Here is a 25,616-nt window from a genome sequence, read left to right on the forward strand (position 1 = left end):
GTGCGAGTCGATGTGGGTATTGTATAGAGTCAGGGCCGCCCAGGGAGGCAGATCTGTGACGTATGACTCCACGGACAGGCATGCGTTCGCGGTTTTGCGGGCGATGGCTACACGGCGTTCGACATGCGCCGCGAAGATGTCCCGCGCTGTGGACAGGAACGTGATGCCAACATAGGTGTACCTATCGACCAGGGCAATGAGTGCTCCATTGACAGTGATACAGGGGGCGGATGTTGGGAGGGCACCGAAGATCATCAGCTGCGTCTTCGAGACATTGATCGTCGCGAAGTTCAGCGAACACCATCGAGCCAAATCATCTAGTTTGCGCTGTAGAGCTGCTTGGGACGTTGAGAACAGCGCGATGTCATCCGCTTGTTCGAGGTGAGATACCAATATGCCACCTAGGCGGACGTCATCGTCATGGTCGGAGATGTGTAGATCGGCGAGGAATAGGATCCACAGGATCGGTGAGGCGGGATCACCTATCAGGATCCCTGCTGCCGCTTTGAAGAAATCCGAGATGTGGCCGTCCGCGCGCACCACATAGCGCAGCCTTGCATAGAGCATTCTCAGCCAGTCAAACAGCGGGCCCGAGAAACCCGACGCATGCAGTTTCGCCCATAATGTTGGCTGGTCCACAGACGGAAACGCGTTCAAGAGGTCCACGAACGCGACATACAGTGGTCTGCCCATCTCCCGTGCTTTCTCGATGGCGGCGCGGAGTACGAATGCATTATTATTCGTCCGGCACCCCGTTCGGAAGCCATTCTGTGAGGTGGGGATCTGTAATGAGGATTCGGCCCAAGCCCGGATGCGTCGTTCAATCATCAGTGTGAGCATTTTCACGAGACAGCTCTCCAAGCCCACAGCACGATAATTGGCCGCATTCCCGGTGTCTTTACCGCGCTTTGCTATCCCAGTGAGGATGGCCGTCAACCATGTGGATGGTGCGTCGACGCAGTCCACACACGTCTGAAAGAGCTCCCGCAGGTCCCCGTTGTCCAGTGCGAGCACTGTTGCATACGAGATGCGATCGCCTCCGACAGCAGAGCGGCGAGAATGTAGGCGGATGTGCTCTTTAGCATCCGCAATCTCATCGAGGGTCCACGGTCGCGCAAAGAACTCCTGTTCCGGTGGCGTCGGTGTACGCTCCGGGAGTGCCTTGCACCACGCTCTGTTCGCCGCATATCGCGTCGCCTCGAAGTTGTCAGGAAGCTGGACAGGTGGGTTCATCCGCGGCGCGAAAGCCAATCGCAGTTCATCGACTGTCACCCTAGCTGGGCGAGGCGCGGGGTCTACCATCCCTCGGAAGGCTCTCCAAAACGCTGCATCTGGCTTCCCTGGCTCCAGTAGGGCGCGGATATGTGCGTGCCGCAGTCTCTGCATGTTCTGCGCCTCCAGCGTCACCGGACCGAGGTCGGGTGCGGGAGTCGAAATAAGCACAATGATATGAGCATGTTCAGGTATGAATAAGGCAGCTCGACTAACCTCCATAACTTATATCGGCCCTCGACGGAGAAGCGGAATAAGTATCGTACAGACGCGTACTAAGAGTGCCGCCGCGCTTGTATTCGCGATCGCAGGCTAATGCAAGAAGACAGACACTGTGTTGTACCCGGCAAAGCTTCTGTGAGGTGACTTAAAATTGGCATAAAGTACGTTGAGTGCTATAGAATGCTCCTGAATCACTTCATTTTGCTTAGAAAATCATGCCCCGTGCACAGTTCAGGCATGCAGTCGCAGTAGCAGCCGCATTTAACGGGCGCTTGCGAGTATTACCTTACAAGGTAACTGCCACCACCGCTGCCCGGTGTCGCGAAGTGAATAATTCTCGTTCATTTTGCATGGTCATACATCATGTACTCATTTACCTGTAGTTGTTCTCCACAACAAAACCCTCCATGACTGTGAAACTGTCTGACTCTCTGAATATTTGGTGTCGATGTGCCTGCTCATGTAGCCTTCCACCTACCGTTCCCACACTTACTGACTAATAAGTGATGTCGGACCGACCGATCAGTCGGCACTAGTATGTGCCCTTATCACTCAATCTCCTTACCCTTGAAGATTTCCGTGAAGAATATTGACTTCGCAATGGTGCTCGCTGTCTAGGGCACGTGAGTTCTTCCCAATTGGGATGCCCGCTCACCTCCGTCCCCGTGAGTCGGGCTAGATCTCCCGATCCTTCTCCGATGTTCTCGGAGTCCGTTTCTGGTCACTGTCCCGTGCTCGCCGGCGCTTGCGGGCCCGTTCTGGCCACCACCCCGTGCTCGCCGGCGCTTGCGGGCCCGTTCTGGCCACCACCCCGTGCTCGCCGGCGCTTGCGAGTACATCACGCCCCGTCCCGTGCTCGCCGGCGCTTGCGAGCACATCACGCCCCGTCCCGTGCTCGCCGGCGCTTGCGAGCACATCACGCCCTGTCCCGTGCTCGCCGGCGCTTGCGAGCACATCACGCCCCGTCCCGTGCTCGCCGGCGCTTGCGCACACGCCACCGCCCCGTCCCGCCCTCGCCGGCGCTTCCCGCCGCCACTGCCTCGTCCCGACCTCGTCGGCGCTTCCCGCCACCACTGCCCCGCTGCCCGCTGCCCGCCGGCGCTCCCTTGTCCCCAGCGCCCCAGCGTCCCCGCCTGTGTCTGCCGTACTCGGCCATGCTGCCCTGTCCTGCCTTGCCCCGCCCGCCGCCGATGCCTTGCTCTGGCACGGCTGTGCTCTTTCGGGTACTCAATCACTGCCTCTCCTGATTGGGTAAGAAGCTGCCATCAATACTCCGACTCGCAGTCCGCCTAGGCTGGAGCCCTGAGCACGCTACCCGATTTGGCAATGTCTAACTCACACCTCGTCCTTGTTTCCTAATCCGGTTACACCTCCTGCCACGTCCGTCCGTGTCCTCGCTATCCTATCATGCCGAAGGTCCGCAGCTACCTCTCGAGCTCCGTCACGTTAGCCTCTGGCAATCCTCTCATCAGGCCCATGAAGCCGCGAAAGCTCAAGCACACTGATGCGCGAAAACGTCGTGCACAGGAGGAGCGAGAGCGTCGGGCTATGGTGGCCGGTAAGGTTGTTTCTCATCTAGGCTGAGTTGCTGACGTCGCACGATAGGGTTGTCGTTTGAGGAGCGAGAACACCTCGATGCGATGACTTCCGGTGGGTTCGCAGAAGCCGAGAGTGCAACACAGGACGACGACGAGCTATATCCCCTCCCTCCGGGCGAAGAAGCTATGTTTCTCAGCCATGCGGGGGCGGAGACGGAGGTTTGCCGGGACTTGTTCATAGAAAAGCGGTACGTTGATCGTTCCTTTGCGTATATTCTCTCACAGTTCCTCTAGGAAGCGCGTCGACTATCGCACAAGGCGCGACCGACTTCAACGTGCTCGCGCCCAGTGGCAGGCACAGATGCCGGCCCTCGTTGATGCGTATCTGGCATGGAAGGCTTCCTCGGCAGAGGATGATGCTCCTGCAGCTGGTCCTGCAGAGAATAGGTAACAGGTCGACGTCCTATTGTGTGGCCGCCCACTAACCATGCACACTAGGTCCTGTCCGGGCGGCGAAGAGCCTGGCAGTGCCAGGCGTCAGTCTCCTAGTCAAGACCACAACTGGCACGAAGAGACGACGGTAGGCGCAGGGGGTGATGCTGAAGGATCGGGTTCGTACGCGGAGTGGGATGTTGTTACAGTAGAGTTCTTCGGTGAGCTTCCTTTACTTCTCGCGCGCACTCTTCCTGACTGTGCCTGTATGCCAGACCTCTCAAGACAGACCTTCAAGCTGGCTTCAACAATGGTCCACGCCAACGTCGCCCTCGTCTCTCGCGGATTCCTCGGGTCTGCTCCTCAGAAGCCGACGGTCGCCATCTCCTTGAAAACCCTCGAAGCTTACCGACAACTTCACCGAGCGTGCCCGCGCCTGAGTGTACAAGCGCAAGTCAAAGCACTTTGTTACTTACACGAAGTATATACTGATTGTTATCTATACGCGGCTACGATTGACGACGCGTCACAGGTTCCTTTCAATAAACATCTAGTCAAGCAATTCAGTGACGCCTACGACGTGTACCTCGACATCCAGTATGGAGTCGATCGGTTGGTCAAGTCAGCCATGCACCGCGATACTCCGACTGGCGCATGCTCAATGCCTGCGCACCGTGCCTCTACAAGATCGAAGACGAGCCGACACTCAAGTATGCGCTCTTAGCCACAATGGACGGCAACCAGTCCCTAAAGCTCGTCGACGACATGTTTCGGCACGGTACTACCCGCGAGGATGGGCGAAGTGCACGAACCGATATCTGGCTTTCGCCGGCAGAGGTCGATCGGTTCAAGGATGAGGCAGGCAAAATTGTACGTCGCCGTGCGTCGCCTCGTATCATCACCGCTCTAAATTTCCTCCATGTAGGCAAAGCTGGCTTCCTCTGACCCTACTTCGGACGAGCAAGGCAGTGGGGGAGCAGCCCCAATGCTTGTCGATGACTCGGCTGGCCAGGACAGTCGTGGGGAAAACGGAGCGGCCGGTGGTGCGACGGCACATGCAGATCAAACCGCCGATGATCCCGGACGACTTGATGATCACAGCGACGACATCGCGTGGCTGGATCTGCCCGAGTCCGAAGATGGTAAGCTCGAGGCCTCCGTCGACGTGTGCGTGGAGCGCTGGCGCAACGCGGGTCCCGAAGCGCGGAAGAAGATGTTCGCCCTGTTCGCGATGACAGGCATCTTCGTGTGCTTATGCCGCCATGGACAACTGCTCATCCTCTGTGACATGATCAGGAGTGGAGAACTGTAAGTGCTAACCTTTGTATCATTTCGCTGATCACTAATCCTTGCAGCGCGAAATACCCCCTCGCCATCGTCAACAAGCTGATGGAGGTCTACGGCCCCGACGTCTTGGTCGGCTACGACATCGCATGCGCCTTCGCCAAGACGCTCGCCAAGAGCTGCCTCGCGCCAGATGCGCGTCGGCTCCGTATGGCAGGTGTCGTACCGGCATTCCACGGGCACGGCCACAATCGCGGCTGCCAAGTCAATTGGCATCCCCTCTACATGGATGGCGTCGGTAAGGAGGACTTCGAGGGTTGCGAGCGCTGCTTCTCTGAATCGAACAGCCTCGCCCCTGGGACGCGCCTATCGTCGGTCTTCCACCGGGAACAGGCAATCGAGGAACATTTCCAGTTCTGGGGCGAGCAGAAGCATTATGATTCGGGTGCGTTTTCTCGTCCGAGCAACATTCAGACACTGACGCATATCTTAGGAAACTTCATCTACAATAATTATCGACAGGCTCTCGACATCATTCAAGAAGACGGTTGCGTACTTGCGGCCCTGTCAGCGGAGCTGAACACGAGCGACAATGACTACGAGGAGTACCTGAGACAAGAGAGAGAGTACCTACGCGGTCGCAAAGCTGAACCACCCGAAGTTTCCCGCAAGCTGATGTATCTGGAAGCCTTACGAAGACTCGAGGATGCGGGGTACGTCACTCTGACTCCGATGGCGGATTCATCTGATGCAAAGGTTTTAGGGCAAAGAAAGCGACTGCAGATCAGCAATTTCGCGAGCTCGACTTCAACATCTGTCATAACGGCTACACAACGAAGGAGATCACACGGGTCCGGACGAATCGAACGAACACCACAAAACGGTACTTCGAGACTGACGACGACTGCCAGGCGTACGAGAAGGAACTCGACATCAGTGTGCGATGGACGCCGAACAGCACGGAGTATCAGGAAGCATGCAAACTCCTGACAATGCGCCAGTATCAGCGCGCGGTGGATGAGCTCGAACGACTTGTCGTCCAGCGGCTTTTCGAGCTCACAAAGCTCGGGATGAGTGGCATCGGTATGACCATCCTCTTGCTTCAACTGGGACTCGCCTCACGGATAAGTGCTAGGTTACAAGCTCCGCGAAAAGATCGGGAAGGCCCTTAAAGCACGCGCGCAAGCGATCCAGAAAGCTCTCGGTCGATACAATGAGCAGGCTGCGCGTCTGACACCCCCGCGCGCAGCCCTTTCGTGGCAAGAAGTGGTAGGGATGGTTTCCCTAGCTGACTTCGACCTTCTTCGTGAAGGCCGCGAGGACATCCGTCAGAAGCCGTGGGCAAAACACTCGCAGCGACGTGCCATGAACCTGTACTTCAACATCAAGCGAGCACGCGAGGAGATTACGCGCCTGAACGTCGAGATTCGACGTCTGCTCACTCATATGTATGATGAACACGTTGATTACCACGTCGCGGTGCAAGAGCTCGCTTCGACCAATCCAGGCCTCGTGATGGAGTTGAAACGACGATGGCGTTATCGTAACGAAATCAACACCAGGATCGCCTTCAAGCTGTTCAAGACGTCTCAACTGCGCGGCTTCACAGGAAGTCTTCACACTGGTCAACGTATTGGACGCCCCGTGACGCGAAACGATGGTATTCCGATACCTCCGTGGGCGAAGTGCTTAGTAGATACTACAGTGGCTCGTGAGGTAGATGCAGATGCAGCCGAGGAGGATGATGAGATCGAACCGTTGTTGCCTGGAATCGAGTTCGACCACGATGCGAACGCGTACGTAGGATTCCTCGACGACCTGGGTAGACAAGATGTGGACATTCGTACAGAGTAGTATATCATTTGATGCATTTTTGTTGTATAGCAATGCATTGCAGAATTCTCATGACGCGAAATGCGACCGAATGCTGAATGTAACATTGGTGCATGTACGAGTCTGACCAGTCGAGATCGACCACGGCGCATTGACATATCCCATATATTCAAACGAACACGGAGCCGTGTCCTCGAGTGTACGCTACTAACAATATCTTTGATTTCTCGCAGCAGCGTCGACGCACTGACCCGTAGCAATTCCGTGAGTGTTCAAATGTTCACTGTCGGCGTCTCAAGCTTGCAGCTGAAGCGTGACGCGTGAAGTTGCAGGTTGAGCGGCAAATCTACTCGCGGCGACTCTCTGCCAACTACCACGTTCATTTACCTACCCCGTCACTGCTCTCTCGCGATGATGCCCGATCGTCGCGAAGAAGAATTGCGAAGGCGAGAGGAGGAAGAAAAGCGGGCACGCGAGGAGGAGGCTGCGGCAACTGTCGCGTCCCTTCGCTTCAATCCAACCGGCCTGCAAGGCCTCAGCGATGCCCTAAATCGATCCCTCAGTCCCACTTCGATACACGCATCACGACTTGCCGCCGCCGACATAGCCTTCTTCGTCGCCAATGCTCACCACGAACGCTCTGCACTGCCTGCCGGCGACTTCCACCCTATGTTCCACGAAGCTCGCGAACTCACGGGCACTGGTCTCGTTGGCCGGCAGGTTCGAGCGAAATTTCGAGACAACATCATGAACTTAGCATTCGACGCAGTATGTAGACGACTTTTACAGCATTCAAATGTCATTCTAACAGTGCGGGCAGCTGACGGCGTTGGACCGCGTTGACGGCGGGTGCACGGTGGCTGTACGTGTGTCGGGCTCTCAGTCTCCAGGGACTCGTACGCCGGGAACCGTTCCACTCCCTCAAGATCTTCCTTTCCACGTCTATGCGTTTCCGCCTATCTTAGCTGAGATTCCGACGGCAAAAGCGGGGCTGGCGAGGATGGTGCAGATGTTCGCAGAGGAGATTGGTGTCTACGCCGTGCAGCGCTTCGAGAACATGGCCAAGGAAAGGCTCAAGTGGAACTTCAACAAGATGAATGATGAGCCCGCTGCATCTCGACCCCCGACTCAACATTTTCACCGTGCCCGGGCACCCTTGATCCCCAACTCTCAGGGTACCACCCACTTCGTGTTCCACGGCCGACCGCGAGGAGAGTTGGACGCGATGCTTGCCGACGTGCGTGAAGCACCTTCTTCTCAACAGCGGCAAGCCGAGTTGGAGGAGGAGATCGAGGTTTTGCGTCGACAGGCCGAGGACTACGAGGTGATGATTGATGGTCTGGATGTCGACCTTGCCAACGAAAAGGACAAGGTCACTGCGCTGACGGCTCAGCTCGCTGAACGGGTTCGCGAGCAGGACACCTTGGTCAAGGCCCAGAGCGAGGCACTTGGCCGGGTCCAGGCGGAGAAGGCCACGGTACTTGAGGCACACGAGAAGGTGCTCAAAGTCGTCATGAAGCAGAAGGAGACGATCCGCCAGTTGAAGTTACAGTTGACGACGAACGCAGGTAGGTGGTGCTATAACAATCTGTTCTGATTTTTTATGACAATCTTTTGCAGCCGTTCAGACATCGCCCGGCCTCTCGCAGTCTGAACCACCTCCGCCGCCGCCCACGCCTGCTCGGCCGAGCACACCGTCTGGTGTTCGCTCCGTCTTGTATGGTGCGGCGTCGGCTCATACGTTGCGGTCCAAGTATGCTCGCGGATTCGGCATCAAGGTTCAGCAGGTCGTCGAGAAGCATCAGCTCGACTACCTCACTCACAACGTCTGCGAGGCTGTCGCAAGCTCGTATGCTGCGATCATCTGGATACCCGAGCTTCAAGGGCGCCTCGCGGTGTCCGAGGCCATTGCCATGGATCTCAAGGAGGCTATGGAGGCGGATCTGTGCATTTACGATTAAGTGCAGTTCGTGTTGCCTTGAAAGTGCTTCCCGGTGTGTTTCATTTAATCTCCCGTCGTTGCTATCTACTTGCTCGTTGCTTGTTTTGTTTCTCGTCGTCGCATGTTCTGCTCTTGTCATCATCTGTCGAGTTATAGTCGTCGCTTCTCGTGTTCTTGTCACCGCATGTCGTGTTATAGTCGTTGCTCGTCGTATGCTCATCGTCTTCATTACTTGTTGCTCTCATGATCCCTGCCAGTGCTGTGGTACGAATATCGTCTGAGTCCGACCCGGCTTAGCTCATCGTCTCGTCCAATGATTTCGCCGTGTGTCGGACAAAATAAATTGGACTCTCTTTTGAATGATATCCGTCTGGCGTCATCTTGCTAAATGTGGGAGCGAGAAGTCCGGTGTTGCTTGCCGCAGTGGGAACCCTGTCATGCATCATGGGAAGTGTTGTCAGGGAATCTATGAAAAATTACCATCTTGAGCGCTCGTTATGACCCGTTTTAATCCGCCTGTCTTGACATGCTGAGTCCCCGTGCTCCGAATTGCCCTTCTCGCTGAACTTCTCGTATCTTCTCGTATTCTGCACTGAACGTTTTCCGCACTGCCTTCGTCTCGTGGCCACATGGCAAGTGTCACGTATGGCCCGGCACTTGCCGTGACCGCGAGGCCTCAGCAGCCCGTCAAGCGTGCTCCTGCTCCTCCCGTCTCCCCCGAGGTCAGGAAAGCCATGACTCTTGCTCGTCAAGAGAAAGAGGCGAGGATCCGCGAGCGGATCGCGCAATGGCACGAGCAAACTGCTGCGTTCGCCCGGCAGATGGCTCAAGACTTCGGGAAGACGGAGGGGTACTTCCTCCACCTGCTTTTCTCTGGCTCCGTGAACACGAAGAACACTCGCAAGCCGAACGCTTACAACGCGTGGTCTAGTTCAGTAGCCAAGGCTGCGAACGAAGGTGAGTTGCTAGTATATCACGATGCAGAGCCGTCTTATCCCGGTGTCGCACTAGGAGCAGCTGCAGGCAAGTCGCAATCTCTGCTCGACGTTCAGAGGGACCATAAGGAAGCATACAAAAATCTTACGCCCGAAGCGAAGGCGGAGCTCGTCACGCTTTTAGAGGAGACCCGGGCGTCGCGGCAGTATGGTGTTCGTCTCTCAGCTCGGGCCAAGCACAACGACATCATTCGCACGTCGGCGAAGTTGGATGCGATGGTAGGTACTCGAACTATGGTCATCAGTTGCTGCTCACGCTTCTACACTAGCTGTTCGGTCTCAAGCTGCGTACGGGCGTCGAAGGATTCACTTGTATCTTCAAGGGCGACGTCGACATTACCTTCGCCCCGCGCTGGTATTTCACGAACTCGGACATCAACACCTACCTTGGTCAGGCAGTGCGTAGAGGGTGGGACATCCAGGCAATCGGGGCACTGGCCGAGGCGTTTGCAGTTGCTGGGTGCGACTTTATGAGTGCGTTCATTTAATACTCGACGAAGGCAGACACTTACTGTTCTTTGATAGGGTTCCTTCGGACTTCTAAGGATCGCGCAGACTATATGAAGTCAGAGATCCGTGACCTCGTGCAAAGTCAACTCGGTATGTTACACTCTGCTCGATGGGTGTCCCGATACTTACAGATGCACTCGCAGTCGAGCTGACTGGCAATGAGAAGATCAAGATGAACTATCTTAACTTCGAACGCGACTTCATTGTTAAGCAAGGAATCGACGTCTTAGGCTGGACCCACGACAAGTTCATCAACCCGTCCGACATGAGCACAAGCCTCCCCCCTCTTCGTAAACTCGTTGACGCGCTCAAGAATGGGTCTTGCAAGTTTGTTCGCCTGTCGCCGGCCGATCATCGCGTGCGAGAGAAGGAGTATTATCGAAAGGTTGAGGCCGGGGATGTCGCACCTCGTAAAGAGCGTCAGGACAAGGGCGTCGCACGGGGAAAGCGCAGCCGTTCCGACGCGCGTGATGATGAGGATGATAGCCAGGAGACCGAGCAACCCGACGAGAACGTAGCGGAGGCCCCGGGCCCACCGCAGAAGCGTCGTCGGACGTCGAAGGCTGTGTCGAAGTCGAAGGCTGCGTCGAAGCCAAAGGCCGCGGCGAAGAACCGTCCCAAGAGTGCACCGTTCGTCGAGAACGACGAGTAGGGCATTCGTACCTGCTTCCATTCCAGTATGTTGTCACTGCACACTGTCTTGCTCTCGTCGTCGTATGCTACTACCCTCGCTGTATGCTTTCGTCCTTGCTCTGTCTAATGCTTTTGTACGCGTTGTCCCATGCTGTTGTCATGTTGTCAGCTATCTCATGTTTCTTCTTGACTTACCCCATGTGTGATGGCTACTATACACGTTGCTGGCCAAGCACAATATACTGGACTTGGACATGACTCGATGAGCGCGAAGATAGCCATGATGAGAAGCACGAACCAGTGGTGCCTGCGATTACCAAAAGCAGTAACCCAGTTGTGGCAACACGTGCTGTGCCTGAGTAGTCGTGGCAACACACGCTGTGCCTGAGTAGTCACTGCTCTCACGTACACGCACCGCGGAGGCCGGTAGCCTCGTGGCCTCACTTCCCTAATGTGGACAATGACTCAGCCTCGCAAGCCTGAGTGATTGCCCTCTTGGCAGTGTGCGAATGCCGGTGTATGAGGGACGTCATACCAGACATCGCACAGACCACGTGTAGGTACCGGCGGAGGGTGGCAGCGCCAGGCGGGACAGCCGGGGACGAGGGAGCGCCGGCGGGCAGCGGGCAGCGGGGCAGTGGTGGCGGGAAGCGCCGACGAGGTCGGGACGAGGCAGTGGCGGCGGGAAGCGCCGGCGAGGGCGGGACGGGGCGGTGGCGTGTGCGCAAGCGCCGGCGAGGGCGGGACGGGGCGGTGGCGTGCTCGCAAGCGCCGGCGAGCACGGGACGGGGCGTGATGTGCTCGCAAGCGCCGGCGAGCACGGGACAGGGCGTGATGTGCTCGCAAGCGCCGGCGAGCACGGGACGGGGCGTGATGTGCTCGCAAGCGCCGGCGAGCACGGGACGGGGCGTGATGTACTCGCAAGCGCCGGCGAGCACGGGGTGGTGGCCAGAACGGGCCCGCAAGCGCCGGCGAGCACGGGACAGTGACCAGAAACGGACTCCGAGAACATCGGAGAAGGATCGGGAGATCTAGCCCGACTCACGGGGACGGAGGTGAGCGGGCATCCCAATTGGGAAGAACTCACGTGCCCTAGACAGCGAGCACCATTGCGAAGTCAATATTCTTCACGGAAATCTTCAAGGGTAAGGAGATTGAGTGATAAGGGCACATACTAGTGCCGACTGATCGGTCGGTCCGACATCACTTATTAGTCAGTAAGTGTGGGAACGGTAGGTGAGCCTTCGCTGCTCACGCATGTGACATTGACAACAGCCACAAACAAGTGTTCAAGCGCCCGGCAACAATTACAGACGAGAGAGCCTTGCTCTAGCGAGCAAGGGATCATAATAGGATTTTGAACGGCGCATAGGGGCGAACCCAGCAAACCTAACAAGACCGACACCCGGCGCGGAGCCGAGAATCCGAGCTTGCAAGGACAGAGAACGTTCGCGGCGTTGTACGAGTGGACATGACGACTTGGAGCTCGGTCTTTCTGGTCCTCAACGCGAGACACTTTCGTGGACGTGGGGAGGTGCGGGATGAGCAGATTGCGATCGTCGAGGATACCCGTGTGATGTATGGCGCGAGTTTTACGAGTCGAAGGACTTGTCGTATTGAGCCGCTCCGATGGAGCTGAAGAGGACCTGTTCAGGACTTCAATCAGTATGGTTCACGGAGATGCTATGCACGCGCGGAAAAACTTTCAGGGGGAAGGGAAGGATGTTCGGCGCATACTACAGAACACATTGCCGTCGACGTAGTTCCTGCAGAGGGGGCGATGTAACAAAATGCGGACAGGTTATTTAGAGAGACGAATCGGAGGAACTACGCTGGGCAAGCTGTGTCACGCAGATGCGGTCCGCAGTCGCAGCAGTGGATCTTGTGGAGGCCGCTCCTCTTGACAACGTCGGGGACTGAGTATGGCTTCGTTTTCGGCATGCGGTATATTGGAGGAGTGGTCCAACAGGAACGAGCTCGCGGAAACGATGAAATTGAGGTTCATCTGTGCGACGAGACCTAGACTGCACGCGGTCCATTTAGTCCTATCAAAGTTGCGAATAGCGAGAAGGAGCGGTCTTAGTGCATACTGCCGCATCGGCCTTCGTATGAGGGCACATTTCAGAAGGCTTGCAGCCCCTTTGCGCTCTGCATAGTCTGTCCGGACGTACCATCCTCCTAAGATCACATTCGGACATCGGTATGAGTGCAGTCGGCCCAGAACATCGACGTTGTGACCAACACGAGGGACTCTGGCACGACGGAGTGTACGTACGCAGCAAGCGCGGCTTTGCTGAGTGTGGGACGTGCTTCCGCTGTAAGACACACTGGTAGACATTAGGCGTGGATGCGTCGGTCCGGGGTACGATGTCAATCCAAAGTGAGGGTTTCAGTACGTACCGGCGAGCGCAAACCGCGATTGGCACGAGCCTGCGTGATAAGTCCATCAAATGAGTGGTGCAAAAGATGTTTCCTGTACGGGTTGGTATGCGCACCTTGCTTGCCGTAACACCATGATCTCGTCTACGACCGGTACACCTGCGTGCGCTCATGACATCCTCCAGGATGAGCGTGCCGTCTGCTCGTGCTCAGACGACTGATTGAAGCAGCTTCGCGGCGCGTATATCTGGCTCGTAGGGCGCAGTTGTCAGACGAGAACACATGGTATGGCCGCCTCGCCGGAGGGCAGGTCTGCGCTGGGCGCCGCCGTTACTGTGTCAGACTGAGGGAGACCGATGGCATACCAAGGCGCAGTGGATAAAAGAACAGGGCGGAGGGACAATGCAGGTCGATGCGCAGGCTAGTGGAGATGGGACGATACCAGGGACGCAGGAGGCAGACGCAGACAGCAAGGCCGCCGCTGCGAGTCGACTGTCCAATTCGAACAGAACTGGATCATGTGATGGGCGCCTTGAAGAACGCAGCTAGGGTTAAGGGTATGGACCACCGCAAGACCGCTGTCACGGCCTCCCGCGTCGCACACCCAGGCTGGCCGCGACTCACTGGAACGTCCCACACTCATCTCCGTGCCAGTGCGGCGCGGCGACGAATTCTTGAAGCATAGCTAGGACTAGTACTGGTTATAGAATGAAACGTCCCGGTGAGTCGCGGCAGTCACCGTGCGGCTCATCAAACTCTCGCACACAGCTCTTCCCGAGTACTCATATATTAGCCTCGCTGCATCCTCGAGGCCCCCTTGCTACTTGCGTTCCCACCCCCACCACTCCTCCGCTCACGGCTGCGCCCTCCCTCATAGCGCATACATCCACGTCGTACGGGGTGCGAGCCTGAGTGCCCAGATGTCCGATCTCCAGCCTAGGGTCGGTCGTCTTCTCTCCATGGTGATCCCGATTCTCGACTGATGCACCGTTCACTTAGCGTCTTCCTCCTTCCCCCGGCGACGCCTCACATGCGCAATTCATGCGTTGGCGTGCCAATGAACAGAACGACGAGGTATCCAGTGCCGACGGATCGAGGGCTTCTGGATCGAGTGTCGATGAACAGAGCAATGAGGAATTCAGCACCGACGAATCGAGCGACGACGGATGGAGGACTTTTGGATTGAGTGCCGATGAACAGAGCGATGTGGAATTCAGCGCCGACGAATTGAGCGACGATGGATACTCCTTCACCCTCCAGGGCTGGACCTTCAAACGCTGGCGGAACGCCCTGCCGCTGGCCATCTCCGCTCGCATCCCGCTCGAGGTCTTCGAGATCATCATCAACGCGATGAATCCCCCACATTGACTGTCGCGGCGCTGGTCTGCGCAGCATGGCACCCTCGAGCGATGCACAACCTGTACTACGATGTCAAGATTCACAGCCGCGCATGCTACAACATGCTGTTCAAGCAGTGTCGCGCGTCACCACGCGTCAAACAGTGGCTCGCGAGCACATACAAGCTGCTGGTACATGAGGTGGGTGCTTACTCCGACATATGTACAAGGACAGCCCTGAATACCAGGACTTGAAGGGTAACTATGCCCCTCGCTTCCTTCAAGCACTACCGTCCGCGCTCGCTGGTCTGATGCCGCGTGTACGCATCCTTCACATCCGCAATGCAAGACTTCGTTTCATCCGCACCGATTTTTTCCTTGCCCTGTCGAGGTTCAAGTCTGTCAAGTCGTTGACGCTCTTCGCGTGCCGACTGAACAACATGACGCAGCTGCGGCGGATTGTGTCTGCCTTCCCCCAACTTACAGACCTTACGATGCAAGATGTTGAGTTCGCTCAGCGAGGCGCTCCCAGTTACGCAGGAGCCTCACTATTTCGGGCACCATCTCACATGCGTCTTCGATACCTTTACGTCGCCGTGGATGATGAATGCATGGCGATGTTCCTTGACTGGATGACACACTCCGGCCTCTGCAACTCACTTGCGGATGTGACAGTGTGGTTCGATAATTCCCGGGCCTCCATGGCACTTACACCACTTAACCAACTCCTCGAAACGGCGGGGGCATCGTTGACCCGTTTCTGCGAGAGGCTCTATAGTAACGGTGAAGCCCATAAGTTGTCTTGCGTACAGACTTCACTACTGATGCACATGCACAATGTAGTGAATCACGGAAATCTGTTGCAAAACACCGCCTTGCAATCCTTGAACATCGAACTTGAACTGGGTAGCCTCAGACTCACGGCCCAATTGCAGGTGCCTCGCGCGGCATGGACCAAAGCAACGGACGAGTTACACGGCACATTCTCCACCATCCGAAGCAGTCAGCTCGAGCACATCGAGCTCGAAGTTAATGTTGAGGTGGACTACTACCACAGCCTTCTGAAGTCTGAGGAGCCAAGTGTTGTCCTTGAGAAGCTCGACCTGCACGAGGTCATGAGCCAGCCATACTTCGACACATTGCAGGATGTCAAGGTGAAGATGAGGCTGGTGCCTTCGTTTCTTCAGACCAAGTCGGATGAGGACAGCATCGCTCAGAAGCTCCAGGCCATGTTCCATAGCATATTGCAGCCATGGTCTGATCGTGGCATAGTCACCGTCACCTGGCAGCGCCTCCCATAGTAAATGCAAGTGAGCCCGTTTGCACCCACATGCGTCTGTCTCACAAGTTGTCTCCCGTTCAGCAGTTCATCCAAACCCAGGCGTCCTGATGCCGAAGACTGCGGCCCGTCAGCCGATCAGTACAGACGGAGATGGCGGCAACGAGGCATCGTCGCCGCCCGTACGTGACGCGGGTCGATGCGAGGGAATTGGTCCTTAGAGTGGTCGTTCGGCTCCCTTTCAACTATCGGCCGACCTCACCTGGCGAACAAGAGGAATTCCACAGGAGTACTACGTGGCTTGTCAGTCGTCGGATTCACTAGTCTTCACCGCTGCGAGTCTACTGGCACGGTAGATGACGAGCCTCCCTGCAAGGGTGGAGGTTGAATAGCAGTAGGTCTGCCGCAACTGTCATTTTAGTTCCCCGTAACGATGGCTGCAATGGAGAACAGTAGGTCGTGCGCATACTGGATCTCATTGCCGTAAGGATGGGTCGGCCGGCTCTGCATCGGCGGTAGTGAAATGTATGTCCGAGAAGTTGGAAGATAACGCGACAGACATACTCACCTTGCCTTGGGCGGGACCACGATGTCATTCACGCCCCAGAAACGTCCACGGAGGTGCAGGCTAGACCATACGCTATGATGTTGGAACATATGAGTGCGAACAGTCGACAGTTGGAGCGATACCCCCAGCAACGGTCGCGCACAGTTTACCGATGTCGACACCGGAAGACAAGAGAAGCGTGCCCTGTAAAATGATAGATATGTACTTCAGAGCTTACAGTACCATATGAGATGGGAACAGCGCTCACCGTGCTCAAGCGTCCACTGCGATGCGTTCGGCGACGAACTATGCTCTGAAAAGGGTTCTGATGCACTACTGGACGATGAGCATGTCCACCGAGAAGCAGAGGAGGAGGAACTGACAGACACTCATCCTTCCGCTGTTTTCGTCTCGTTCAAGCTTATGCGACGAGCTACTCGCCAATGGCACCGCGTCTTCAAGCTTCAAGTCTCGTCACGGAACAGACAGAACTGTCGAGTATGTATGCTTCTTCCCATGTGATGATTTAGGATGCGCGCAACACAACAGCACGCACTAGAGCAGGACTCGAAGAGACCCACGAGTAACGGTCGTTCGGCGGAGGGTGCACGGTTGCGGAGGATGCGCCCGAGCCGGACCTGCATGCATTAGCAGCTAGCAAGTTGTGTATGAATCGCGCATCTGGTTGGACGACATAGTGTCTGAGAGCGTCGCGCGACGCGTGTTGATATTGTGGCGGTATCCACCGAGGGGGTCAAGACAAGTGCAGAACACGCTTTCAGTCAGCGAGGACTCGGAGGTACGGACAGGCGCTCGTCGGAGTCGTAAGCATCTCGGAGGAGCGGGCCGACCACGGTGGCGCCGCGGACTGCAGGTTCCCCTCCTCGTCGACCAACGCAACTGCTGGCCTCCGCTTCGATCCAGGTCTGGATCCGCTGCTCTCGCTGCTCCCCTCGGCTTGCTTAGTGACTTGCAGCACTTGCGCTGTGTCCGCGCGGATAGCAAGTGCCGCCTACATGACGTCGGAGACCCAGGTTTGCGTCCGCAGACTGCAGTATGTCGCGCCTGAACGGCGGCCCCGACGTTGGTAAGTACTAGTCTCCCCTAGGCAGACCCTAAAGAAAACCTCTTTGAGTGGGGGAGAGGACGGTCTTCTAAGGGGTAAGTACGGTTGCTATGGCAATTACTTGCTTGGTGTCTCACGCCGTGCATACGCAGTCCTCAACACGTCGTGGTTCTTGACCACACCAGCTTCGGCATCCCGTTCGAGCGGTGCCTTACGTCTCTGCCCAACAAGTCCTGGCTCCACTACGCTTGAGCTCGTCATATCGGACCAATCTCTCCGTCAAAAGGAGCATCTGCGCGCGCTGCCGTCTCGACCAAGTCTCGACTACATACCAGCATGAGCTCGCACGACGCACGATCCGGCATGACAGGACTATTCTGAAGCAACTTGAACGGCCACAGACAGTCGCCGAGAGGGCGACGAGGCGGAGAGGAAAGGCGAGGAGATTGTCTCGACGGACATGTACATCGGAGGTACGCTATAATAGGGCATAATCGTCTCATTACTTTCTACGCCAGGCGACACGTACGACGAACAATAGAATGGTAGTCCCCGTTTATGGCCCCTCGTTCTTTGGTCGCGCGTGTACGGTGCGAGAGTTTTGAGGCGTAGTTTCCGTTTATGTGTGTCCCACTCCATTCGAATCCTGCTGCCATTCAGTTCGTCACGTTGCTGAATTTGATCCAGTGCCCTGTGAAGAGTGCCATACCTGCTTCGGGTCGCCTGCCCGTCCAGTGATGTCTTGCGCTTCGCCAGACGATCATCACCGCGTCCTTCTAGTACCATAGGCCTTACACCAATCGTAGATGAACGCAGGTACGAGTCCAGCTGTATGAGGACGACACGCCTGGTCATTATGGGGAGGTCCGTGCTGGCTAGATTTGTCCTTCTCTGCACGGGCTGACGATAAATTCGATGGTTCTTCGAACAGCCACATCCTCGCGGCGCGTCGCGTCGGTCAACGGACCTCTCGACGCAGCGAGGTCTTCCTTGCACCGACACTCATATACCTCTCGGAATCTGGTGGAAAACCCATATCTGTTGCCCTACCGGAGGCCCGTACGATGACACGGGTAAGTACGTGTTGCAGATGACCACGTCGGCTTAACATCTAATTCTACATTGCAGTACCCCGACATCATATTTCTATGTACGCCGAACCGCCAAGAGCGATCATCTGAGCGCGTGGAACAGCTCTCCGCTATCCGAAGACGCCAGCTCGCGCACGCTGAGATCAGGTGTCGGGCGCTATTCAGAACCACAGCAACGCCAACGAGGACTCGAAGCCCCGCGACGTTCCCAGCTCTGTCGGCGACGCACGATTTCTAGGCGGGCGGGAAGACAAGGTCGGTCGTCCCGGCGTCCGGTGAGTGCGCATAGGGAGCTGTTTGTGGTAACGGCGGTATACGTCGACCTCGCAGCGCGGAGAACGCCCTTCAACGTCGCGTATCGGCTACCTGCTGTGGTGCCCTGGTTATGGATGCGGCTGCGCGGACGTCACGAAGGCCTCGTTGCACTCCCGCAGGACGCACGCGACGCGTCTCTCACTCTGTCGCACGGTGTGTGGCGTGCCAAAGCCGAAGGCTCCTAAGCTGTCTTCCTGTGTGTTCCGACTCCGTTCAAGCACTCGAGTCACTACCCTGAGCCACGAAGAGCGACCTGCCAAACGCGTTCACGAGCTTAGGCGCCCAGCTCCCGCACATCGAGCTCAAGGGTCGTGTCGTGCTCAAGACCACAACAGCGCCGACGAGGACATCCGGCCCCGCAACGCTCGGGGAAGTTATGTTGACGCAGTCCAATAGCTGGACGTACAGGTCCGGACGGCCTGGCCAACTGCATGAAGGCTTCTCGACGCGCCAGGCCTACGTTCAATCCAACGAATGTTCGGCAGAGGATGGTACCTTACCAGCGCACGTACTCTCGTCGTCTCGCAGATGGCTGCTCTCCTGGATCTTCGCAGTTCGTTCGTGCGGTACGTACCCATAGGGCCCGCAACCCTCCCTCACTCACCAAACTCAGTGAACGTTTGCCACAGCGCGTTCGGCCTTCCCCATCGTCTTTACGGTCAGCACGACAGACGATCGGGCCGGAGGAGCCTGCTCGACCTCAGCGTTAACAGCCGTACTCGCACCTACGCTACACACCTGCTCAAGACGACGTCGCATGCAGTATACATCGCGCTTGGAGAAGTGCCTTTGGAGACCCAACACTGCAGCGTGGCGCTGATACAGTTCGCATCGAGTCGCGGGAGAGACGGTAAACTATGGTACTGCAATTTCGCGTCATAGAACGGTTCTTCAGTCTTAGTGTTCTGAAGATACATTATGTTTGTGACAGGATGATGTACAGCGCGTAGAGAGCCAGGAAACCCGAGACACTGAGCGAGACCGACGCCCGCCGCGAAGCTTCCATTCCTCCAACCAAGCTGAGCGTCTCATACCACATGCATAAACCGTAGCGGGATGTCGTCTGGGACAACAAGTCAGTCCATCTCTCGTAAAACATCGCCGTGCGAGACTAACTGATGCATTCGCCTAGCTTTTCGCTTCTTCCTCCAAGGGCGCGCGGCGTCTTGAGTGGGACGAATTGAGCGACACCGATCGTAGCAGTCAAGACGGATGTCATGAGAATGAATGGAGCGACACTTCCCATCGTAGTAGTCAGGACGCATGCAATGAGCGAATGGAAGCCTGAATGGCACGAAGACGCATGGGATGACGACGCTCCCTTTCTCAATAGCTTGCCACGAGCCCTCCGACGCTGCCCACTGGAGATTCTCGAAACAATCATCGATGCGATGGATCACCCCACGCTAGATGTCGCGGCGCTGGTCTGGGCAGCGTGGTACCCCCGAGCCGTGCACAACCCGTACCCCGCCGTCGAGATCAGCAGCCGCGCGAGCTTCAACATGCCATTCAAGCAGTCCCGCACGTCTCCACGGGTCGTGCGCGTACATCCACCCGTACGATCGTATCGTCCGAATCGGATCCGAAGCCCGCGCGTACCAAGGATCCGTCCATACAAGACAGGGGAAAATCGGGGCTTCCTTCACGCGCTGCTGCTTGCGTTCGGCCATACGGTGCCCTGTTTGCAGATCCTGCGGCTTGAAGAGCCGCTGCGGTCCATGAAGGTGAGCTGTCGTGTTCACTACTACTCGAGGTAGAGTTGGGTATAGCTCTTGTGTGTGTGCAGGGGTACTTCGACGTCGCCTTCTAAGCCAAGAGACGACTCAAGCTCAAGCCGGGCTGGTCTGCAGCAAGGCTGCGAGGATGGGGCGACGTCAGTAACTTCGTGGGCTGTCTCTTGCGACACCCGCCACGGTGCGGGTATACCGTCCCAGCTCCTGTCGCGGTAACGCATACAACCGAGGGAGATCAGACATTACCTCGAGTTCCGATAATAGGTGGGCCCGATGAAGCCTTGACCCGCCCCACGTCTGTCCAGCCTATGATCTTCCAGACCACTCGTCTTCCCGCCGCCAAACCTTTACTCGGTTGCGCTTTCGACTGTTTCTCCAACTGCTGTACACCTCAAAGTTCAGCCGCCCCTCGAACTGCGGCCCCGCGCACTCCTACACCGCCTGTACGGGCGGCATCTCGTCCTCTCCCTGCGTGGGCACAATCTTTTGCGGATTGACCTGACCGGGGCTGTTCACGTCGATTGTAACAGCCGGATGATCGAGGATCGGAAGACTCAACGTACCCGCATCCAGCACCCCTTCAGGGACTCGCCCTCCACAGACACTCTGAAGGGACGACGCCACGCATCGTCCTCCCAGGCCCTGCGTCGGCGCATCGACTATTCGTGCCCTTCCTCGGCTGACTTCCGGTCTCGCTGAACCACCGACACCTCAGAAGCTGCGGTGTCTGGTATCCTCTCGTTGAGCTGCAGCGGGGCTCAGCGATGAGCTGAAGAGGTCTGGTCCGCGATTCCACTCCCGCGCCGAAGGTGGGCATGAACTCGTGCAAGTGCGCTGGAAGGTGCGAGGGTAGTCCGGCCGTGCGGACATCCGGCCTGCGAAGGCGGAACCATTGGTGTAGGCGACTAGGGTCGCGGATGCGGGAGATGCGACGAGACCTTCCGAGTGCCATATGACAAACGTTGGACTCGGACGAATGTATGCGCCTGGACTAGAGCCAGCCATACCAGTCTTTGACGTGAACGGCATCCGGATCTGCATAACGAGATGTCGACGGAAAGTAGAGACGTACGCGAGCAGGGCACATCAAGAGTGGATCTCTGTGCGGATGAGATGAGCGAGTCCATGAGCGAGTCACCTGGAGGCCTTCAAGCCGGAGTAGCCGCCAGTTGTTTGAACTTCGGTGAGTCGGGTGTGTCGACGTCGGACTGTTACTGAGCATCAATGTAGATGCAGTATGCAGGACCTGGTTGTCGGTGCAGGATGCAAGAACCTGCGCAGCTCGTGCGTCAGAGAACGCAATTACGGTGGAGCGCGTGAGTAACTGTCGGGCGTCCTTGCCTCCGATGGCCCCTCACTTCGGCATGAGACCCAGACTTAGACTGGGGGCGTGTTCGTACCGGGGCAAGCGTGGCTTTCGGCGAACGCGCGCAGTAGGACTGCTCAGTCGCATGGACTCGGACTGTCCCGGTCAAGGCGGTCAGCGTCCCAGCAAAGTCAATGCCAAAGGGAGGACAACTGGTGCAGTCGGCGAAACCGATAATAGCGGGAAGCAGACAGAGAGAGAGCAGCGCCGCCTTGCCAGTCGAGGAGCAGGAACGCGCAAACACCGCTGAGAGCTGGATGAAGAACACAGTGAGGGTTAGGGCTGGTCGCGGCATCCTGCGTCGCACACTCAGGCTGGCCGCGGCTCAGTGGAACGTCCCACACTCATATCCGGCCGGGGCCAGTGCAACGTGTCGACGGATGTCCAAAACATGACTGGTCATGTTATGAAAGGTCTCGTGGTCGCGGCAGTCACCGTGCGGCTCATCAAACTCTCACCTCGCAACTACAGGCCTCACCGCATCCTCGAGGCTCCCTGCACCGCACCCGCACCACTCCTCCGCTCACGTCTGCGCCTCCTCTCATAGCGTACACGTCCACGTCGCGTACGCGTAAGGTGCGGCTCGGAGTGTCCAGATGTCCGATCTCCAGCCTAGCGTCGGTCATCCTGCTTCTGTCTGTGCCAACTCCGACTGATACGCCCACTTAGCATTTTCTCCCTCTCACCGACAACATCTCACGCGGACAGGCCACGCAATGGGATTCCGACGCGCATATTGACGTCGATGAGAGCAGTGGCGCCTATGAACTGAACGTCAACTTGGAGGTGTCGAGTGCCGACGAATCCAGTGCCGAAGGGACGAGTGCCTGTGGACAGACTGTTGGTGAACACAGCGGCGAGGAATTCAGCTTTTACCCTCGTTGGACCGATGAGCGGTACAGGGCTACAGACATCTGGATAAATTGGCTGAAAGCCCGTCTACAAGGGACTCTGCCGCTGGCGCTCTCCGCTCGCATCCCGCCCGAGGTCTTTGAGTTCGTCATCGACAAGATGGATCCTCCCACATTGATCACCGCGGCGCAGGTCTGCGCAGCATGGTATCCCCGAGCTATGCACAACATCTACTACACCGTCAAGATCTGCAGTCGCACCAGCTTCAACGTGCTATTCAAGCAGTGCCAGACCTATCCCACCGTCAAGCAGTGGCTCGCGAGTACATGCAAACTGGTGGTAGGCGGGGATCACGAACACTCACCTTTCCCCGAAAGCGCCTTTGAAGACACACCGCTTGAAAACAAGATCAATGGTAATGATCTTTTCCTTCAAGCACTACCGGTCGCGCTCGCTGGTCTGATGCCTCGTGTACGCATCATGTTCATCAAGAATGCAAGACTTCATTTCATCCACACGGACTTTCCCTTCTCCATATCGAGGTTCCAGTCTATCAAGTCGTTGACGCTTCGAGAGTGCCGGCCGAAAAACCTGACGCAGCTGTGGCGGATCGTGTCTGCCTTCCCCCAACTTACAGACCTCACGATGCAGGACATTACGTTCACTCAGCAAAGTGCTCAGAGCGACACGGGAGCCTCGCTATCTCGGCCACCATCTCACATGCGTCTTCGATCTCTTGATGTCTACGTGGTCGACGAATACATGCCGATGTTCGTTGACTGGATGACGACGCGCTCAGACCTCTGCGCCTCACTTGCGGATCTGACTTATCGGTCAGAACGTATGGCATGGACGTCCATTCAGAAACTCCTCGAAACGGCAGGGGCTTCGTTGACTCGTTACCGCGAGGGTGCTTATGACCATGATGGCTGTTGTAAGGGTCCCTTGTCTTGCTTACAGTCTTTACCGCTGATGCACACACACAATGTAGGGATTCACGGACATCTGTCGCAGAACACCGCCTTGCGATCCTTCGATTTCTGCCTGGATGTCATCTGTCACGAGGCCAAATACCAGTGGCAGGTGCCTCGCGCAGCATGGACGAAAGCAACGGACGAGTTACACAGTATTCTCTCCACCATTCAAAGCCGTCAGCTCGAGCACATCAAACTCGTCATCACTATTTGCTCCCACTGCACCAAGCTTGAGTCTGAGCACCCTGACCGCGTCCTCGAGATGCTCGACCTGCAGGACCTATACGAGGTCATGAGCCGGCCATACTTCAACACATTGCAAGTTGTCGAGGTGACGACAGAGGAAAGCATCACGGGTCTGACCTGGCAATCGAATAATAGCATGCGCCTTCAGAAGATCAAGGCTATGTTCCATGGCATCTTACAGCCATGGTCTGCCCGTGGCATAGTCACCGTATATTTCTAAATCAGCTCTGGATTTTGTCAACGTGAGTGAGCATATTTGACACATGTCCGTCTCACTCTTGTTTCCTGTTCAGCCGCTCAGCAACCCCCGGGAGTCCTCGTATTGAAGCCGTTGCACGTCATCCGATTGGTAGATGGAAGTGGCGGTAACGAGCCCTCGTCACCACCCATACGGAGCACGAGTCGATGTGAGGGAATGGGTCGTTCGCAAACGGTCGTCTGCCAGCTCCATTTCATCGACCGGCTCCTCGGAACGACGGTCGAATGGGCTCTGGTCATAGTATGGAGCTGCCCCGGACTGGTTCACTGTCTCGATCGACTCATACCTGCTACGATGCGGCTACAACGTGCTCTTGACAATGACCGAATGTACTCCACATGGTCGACTTATGTAAACTCGAGAAATTTGGTCTGTGACTGTAACCAACTTCTTCGTCGCCACGGTCAAACGAAGCGTAGTACTTCGATTCAGTATGATCATGTTTTGTGTATAATACAGAACTTGCCGACCTATTTCCCGTTCTCCCCCATCCTGCTCGGTTCATCTCTGTCGCGAACCTCCAACAAATCCCTATCCAGCGTCTCCTGTAGAGACGATGAGATCGGCCACAGCATAGCGTCCTCTCGCTGCAGAGCACAGTTAGCACGTCGATCTGGCTCGATCCAGTAGAATCAAAAGTGCGTGACAGAGACGCACCCCATAGGACCGCACGAGCTGCGGACACACGTCGTTGGGCGGACGCGTATGAGGGACCAGCGGCGGAGGTGGTGTGACTTCAGTCACTACGAACAGTCGAAAATTGGATCGCTACCTCGACCTTCATGCTTGTGGCCCGTAAGGAGTGCTAGCGGCTAAGCTGCGGATGGGATGCGTTGTAGCGGCGAGGTAAAGTGGTCGAGGGGCACAGCTGACTGCTTCCCAAGTCGGTGAGATATCCGCCCACAGATACGGCCTGTCATGGATGCTCGATCTATGGACCCACGGAGTCATTCACTCGGGCCGAGTAACGGTCACGCACAGTTCATCGACTTCGACACGGGAAGACACGAGAAGCATGCTCTGGATGTCCGAGCACGGTGAGCGCTGCCCCCGTCTCATGAGTCATATGATGCTCCATGGACACTCGTTCGGCGACGAATTAAGCTCTGCAAGGAGTTTGATGCACTACCGGACGATGAGCCATGTCCGCCGTGAGCCAGAGGTTGCTTACCTGACAGAAATTCGGCCTTCCGCTGTTCTGGTCTCGTTCTGTGAAGCTTCCACGATGTGCTACTTGCCTATGGCACCGCGTCTTCTCTGAGTCGGCACAGCACGCCGACAGAACTGGCGAGTATGCATCGTTATTCTATGTGATGATTGAGGGATTCGCGCAACAGAGACGTGCTCACCGGAGCCGGGCTCAAAGAGAAATACAAGTCATGAGCAGGAGGGTGCAGCGGTTGCGGAAAATGCGCGCGAACCGAGTACCGCCGACGCGCGTCTGGCTGGACGATATGATGTCTGAGAGTGTCGCGCGACGCGTGTTGAGATTCCCAAAGAACGGTGAGCGA

General features: G+C 56.7%; 7 protein-coding genes across 7 annotated transcripts; all 7 read left to right on the plus strand.

Moving 5' to 3' along the window:
- Positions 1-3,774: 3,774 nt before the first annotated feature.
- Positions 3,775-6,602, plus strand: B0H18DRAFT_1083452 (uncharacterized protein; the record flags this gene model as incomplete). The annotated part of the gene is made up of 8 exons (XM_048031667.1): positions 3,775-3,945; positions 3,997-4,080; positions 4,152-4,334; positions 4,477-4,772; positions 4,820-5,465; positions 5,549-5,831; positions 5,884-6,378; positions 6,454-6,602. 8 exons carry the CDS (start codon positions 3,775-3,777, stop codon positions 6,600-6,602), a joined length of 2,307 nt encoding a protein of 768 aa, XP_047896658.1.
- A 390-nt stretch (positions 6,603-6,992) lies between these two features.
- On the plus strand, positions 6,993-8,542 carry B0H18DRAFT_1116241 (uncharacterized protein; the record flags this gene model as incomplete). The annotated part of the gene is made up of 3 exons (XM_048033391.1): positions 6,993-7,349; positions 7,402-8,149; positions 8,202-8,542. 3 exons carry the CDS (start codon positions 6,993-6,995, stop codon positions 8,540-8,542), a joined length of 1,446 nt encoding a protein of 481 aa, XP_047896659.1.
- Positions 8,543-9,152: 610 nt separating this feature from the next.
- B0H18DRAFT_1116242 (uncharacterized protein) lies at positions 9,153-10,680 on the plus strand (the record flags this gene model as incomplete). Its single annotated transcript, XM_048033392.1, has 5 exons — positions 9,153-9,480; positions 9,535-9,737; positions 9,788-9,992; positions 10,044-10,118; positions 10,172-10,680. The coding sequence occupies 5 exons, from the start codon at positions 9,153-9,155 to the stop codon at positions 10,678-10,680; spliced, it is 1,320 nt and encodes a 439-aa protein (XP_047896660.1).
- Positions 10,681-13,960: 3,280 nt separating this feature from the next.
- Positions 13,961-14,408, plus strand: B0H18DRAFT_1116243 (uncharacterized protein; the record flags this gene model as incomplete). The annotated part of the gene is made up of 2 exons (XM_048033393.1): positions 13,961-13,981; positions 14,040-14,408. 2 exons carry the CDS (start codon positions 13,961-13,963, stop codon positions 14,406-14,408), a joined length of 390 nt encoding a protein of 129 aa, XP_047896661.1.
- Positions 14,409-14,449: 41 nt separating this feature from the next.
- On the plus strand, positions 14,450-15,678 carry B0H18DRAFT_1116244 (uncharacterized protein; the record flags this gene model as incomplete). Its single annotated transcript, XM_048033394.1, has 3 exons — positions 14,450-14,578; positions 14,635-15,160; positions 15,221-15,678. 3 exons carry the CDS (start codon positions 14,450-14,452, stop codon positions 15,676-15,678), a joined length of 1,113 nt encoding a protein of 370 aa, XP_047896662.1.
- A 4,113-nt stretch (positions 15,679-19,791) lies between these two features.
- Positions 19,792-20,659, plus strand: B0H18DRAFT_83695 (uncharacterized protein). The gene has a single exon (XM_048039455.1). The coding sequence runs from the start codon at positions 19,893-19,895 to the stop codon at positions 20,430-20,432; it is 540 nt and encodes a 179-aa protein (XP_047896663.1). The 5' UTR covers positions 19,792-19,892; the 3' UTR covers positions 20,433-20,659.
- Positions 20,660-22,370: 1,711 nt separating this feature from the next.
- On the plus strand, positions 22,371-24,066 carry B0H18DRAFT_1116246 (uncharacterized protein; the record flags this gene model as incomplete). The annotated part of the gene is made up of 3 exons (XM_048033395.1): positions 22,371-22,391; positions 22,444-23,560; positions 23,618-24,066. 3 exons carry the CDS (start codon positions 22,371-22,373, stop codon positions 24,064-24,066), a joined length of 1,587 nt encoding a protein of 528 aa, XP_047896664.1.
- Positions 24,067-25,616: the final 1,550 nt, after the last annotated feature.

The sequence above is a fragment of the Fomitopsis serialis genome (genome assembly GCF_022376445.1).
Source record: "Fomitopsis serialis strain Sig1Antser10 chromosome Unknown B0H18scaffold_13, whole genome shotgun sequence".
NCBI lineage: Eukaryota > Fungi > Basidiomycota > Agaricomycetes > Polyporales > Fomitopsidaceae > Fomitopsis > Fomitopsis serialis.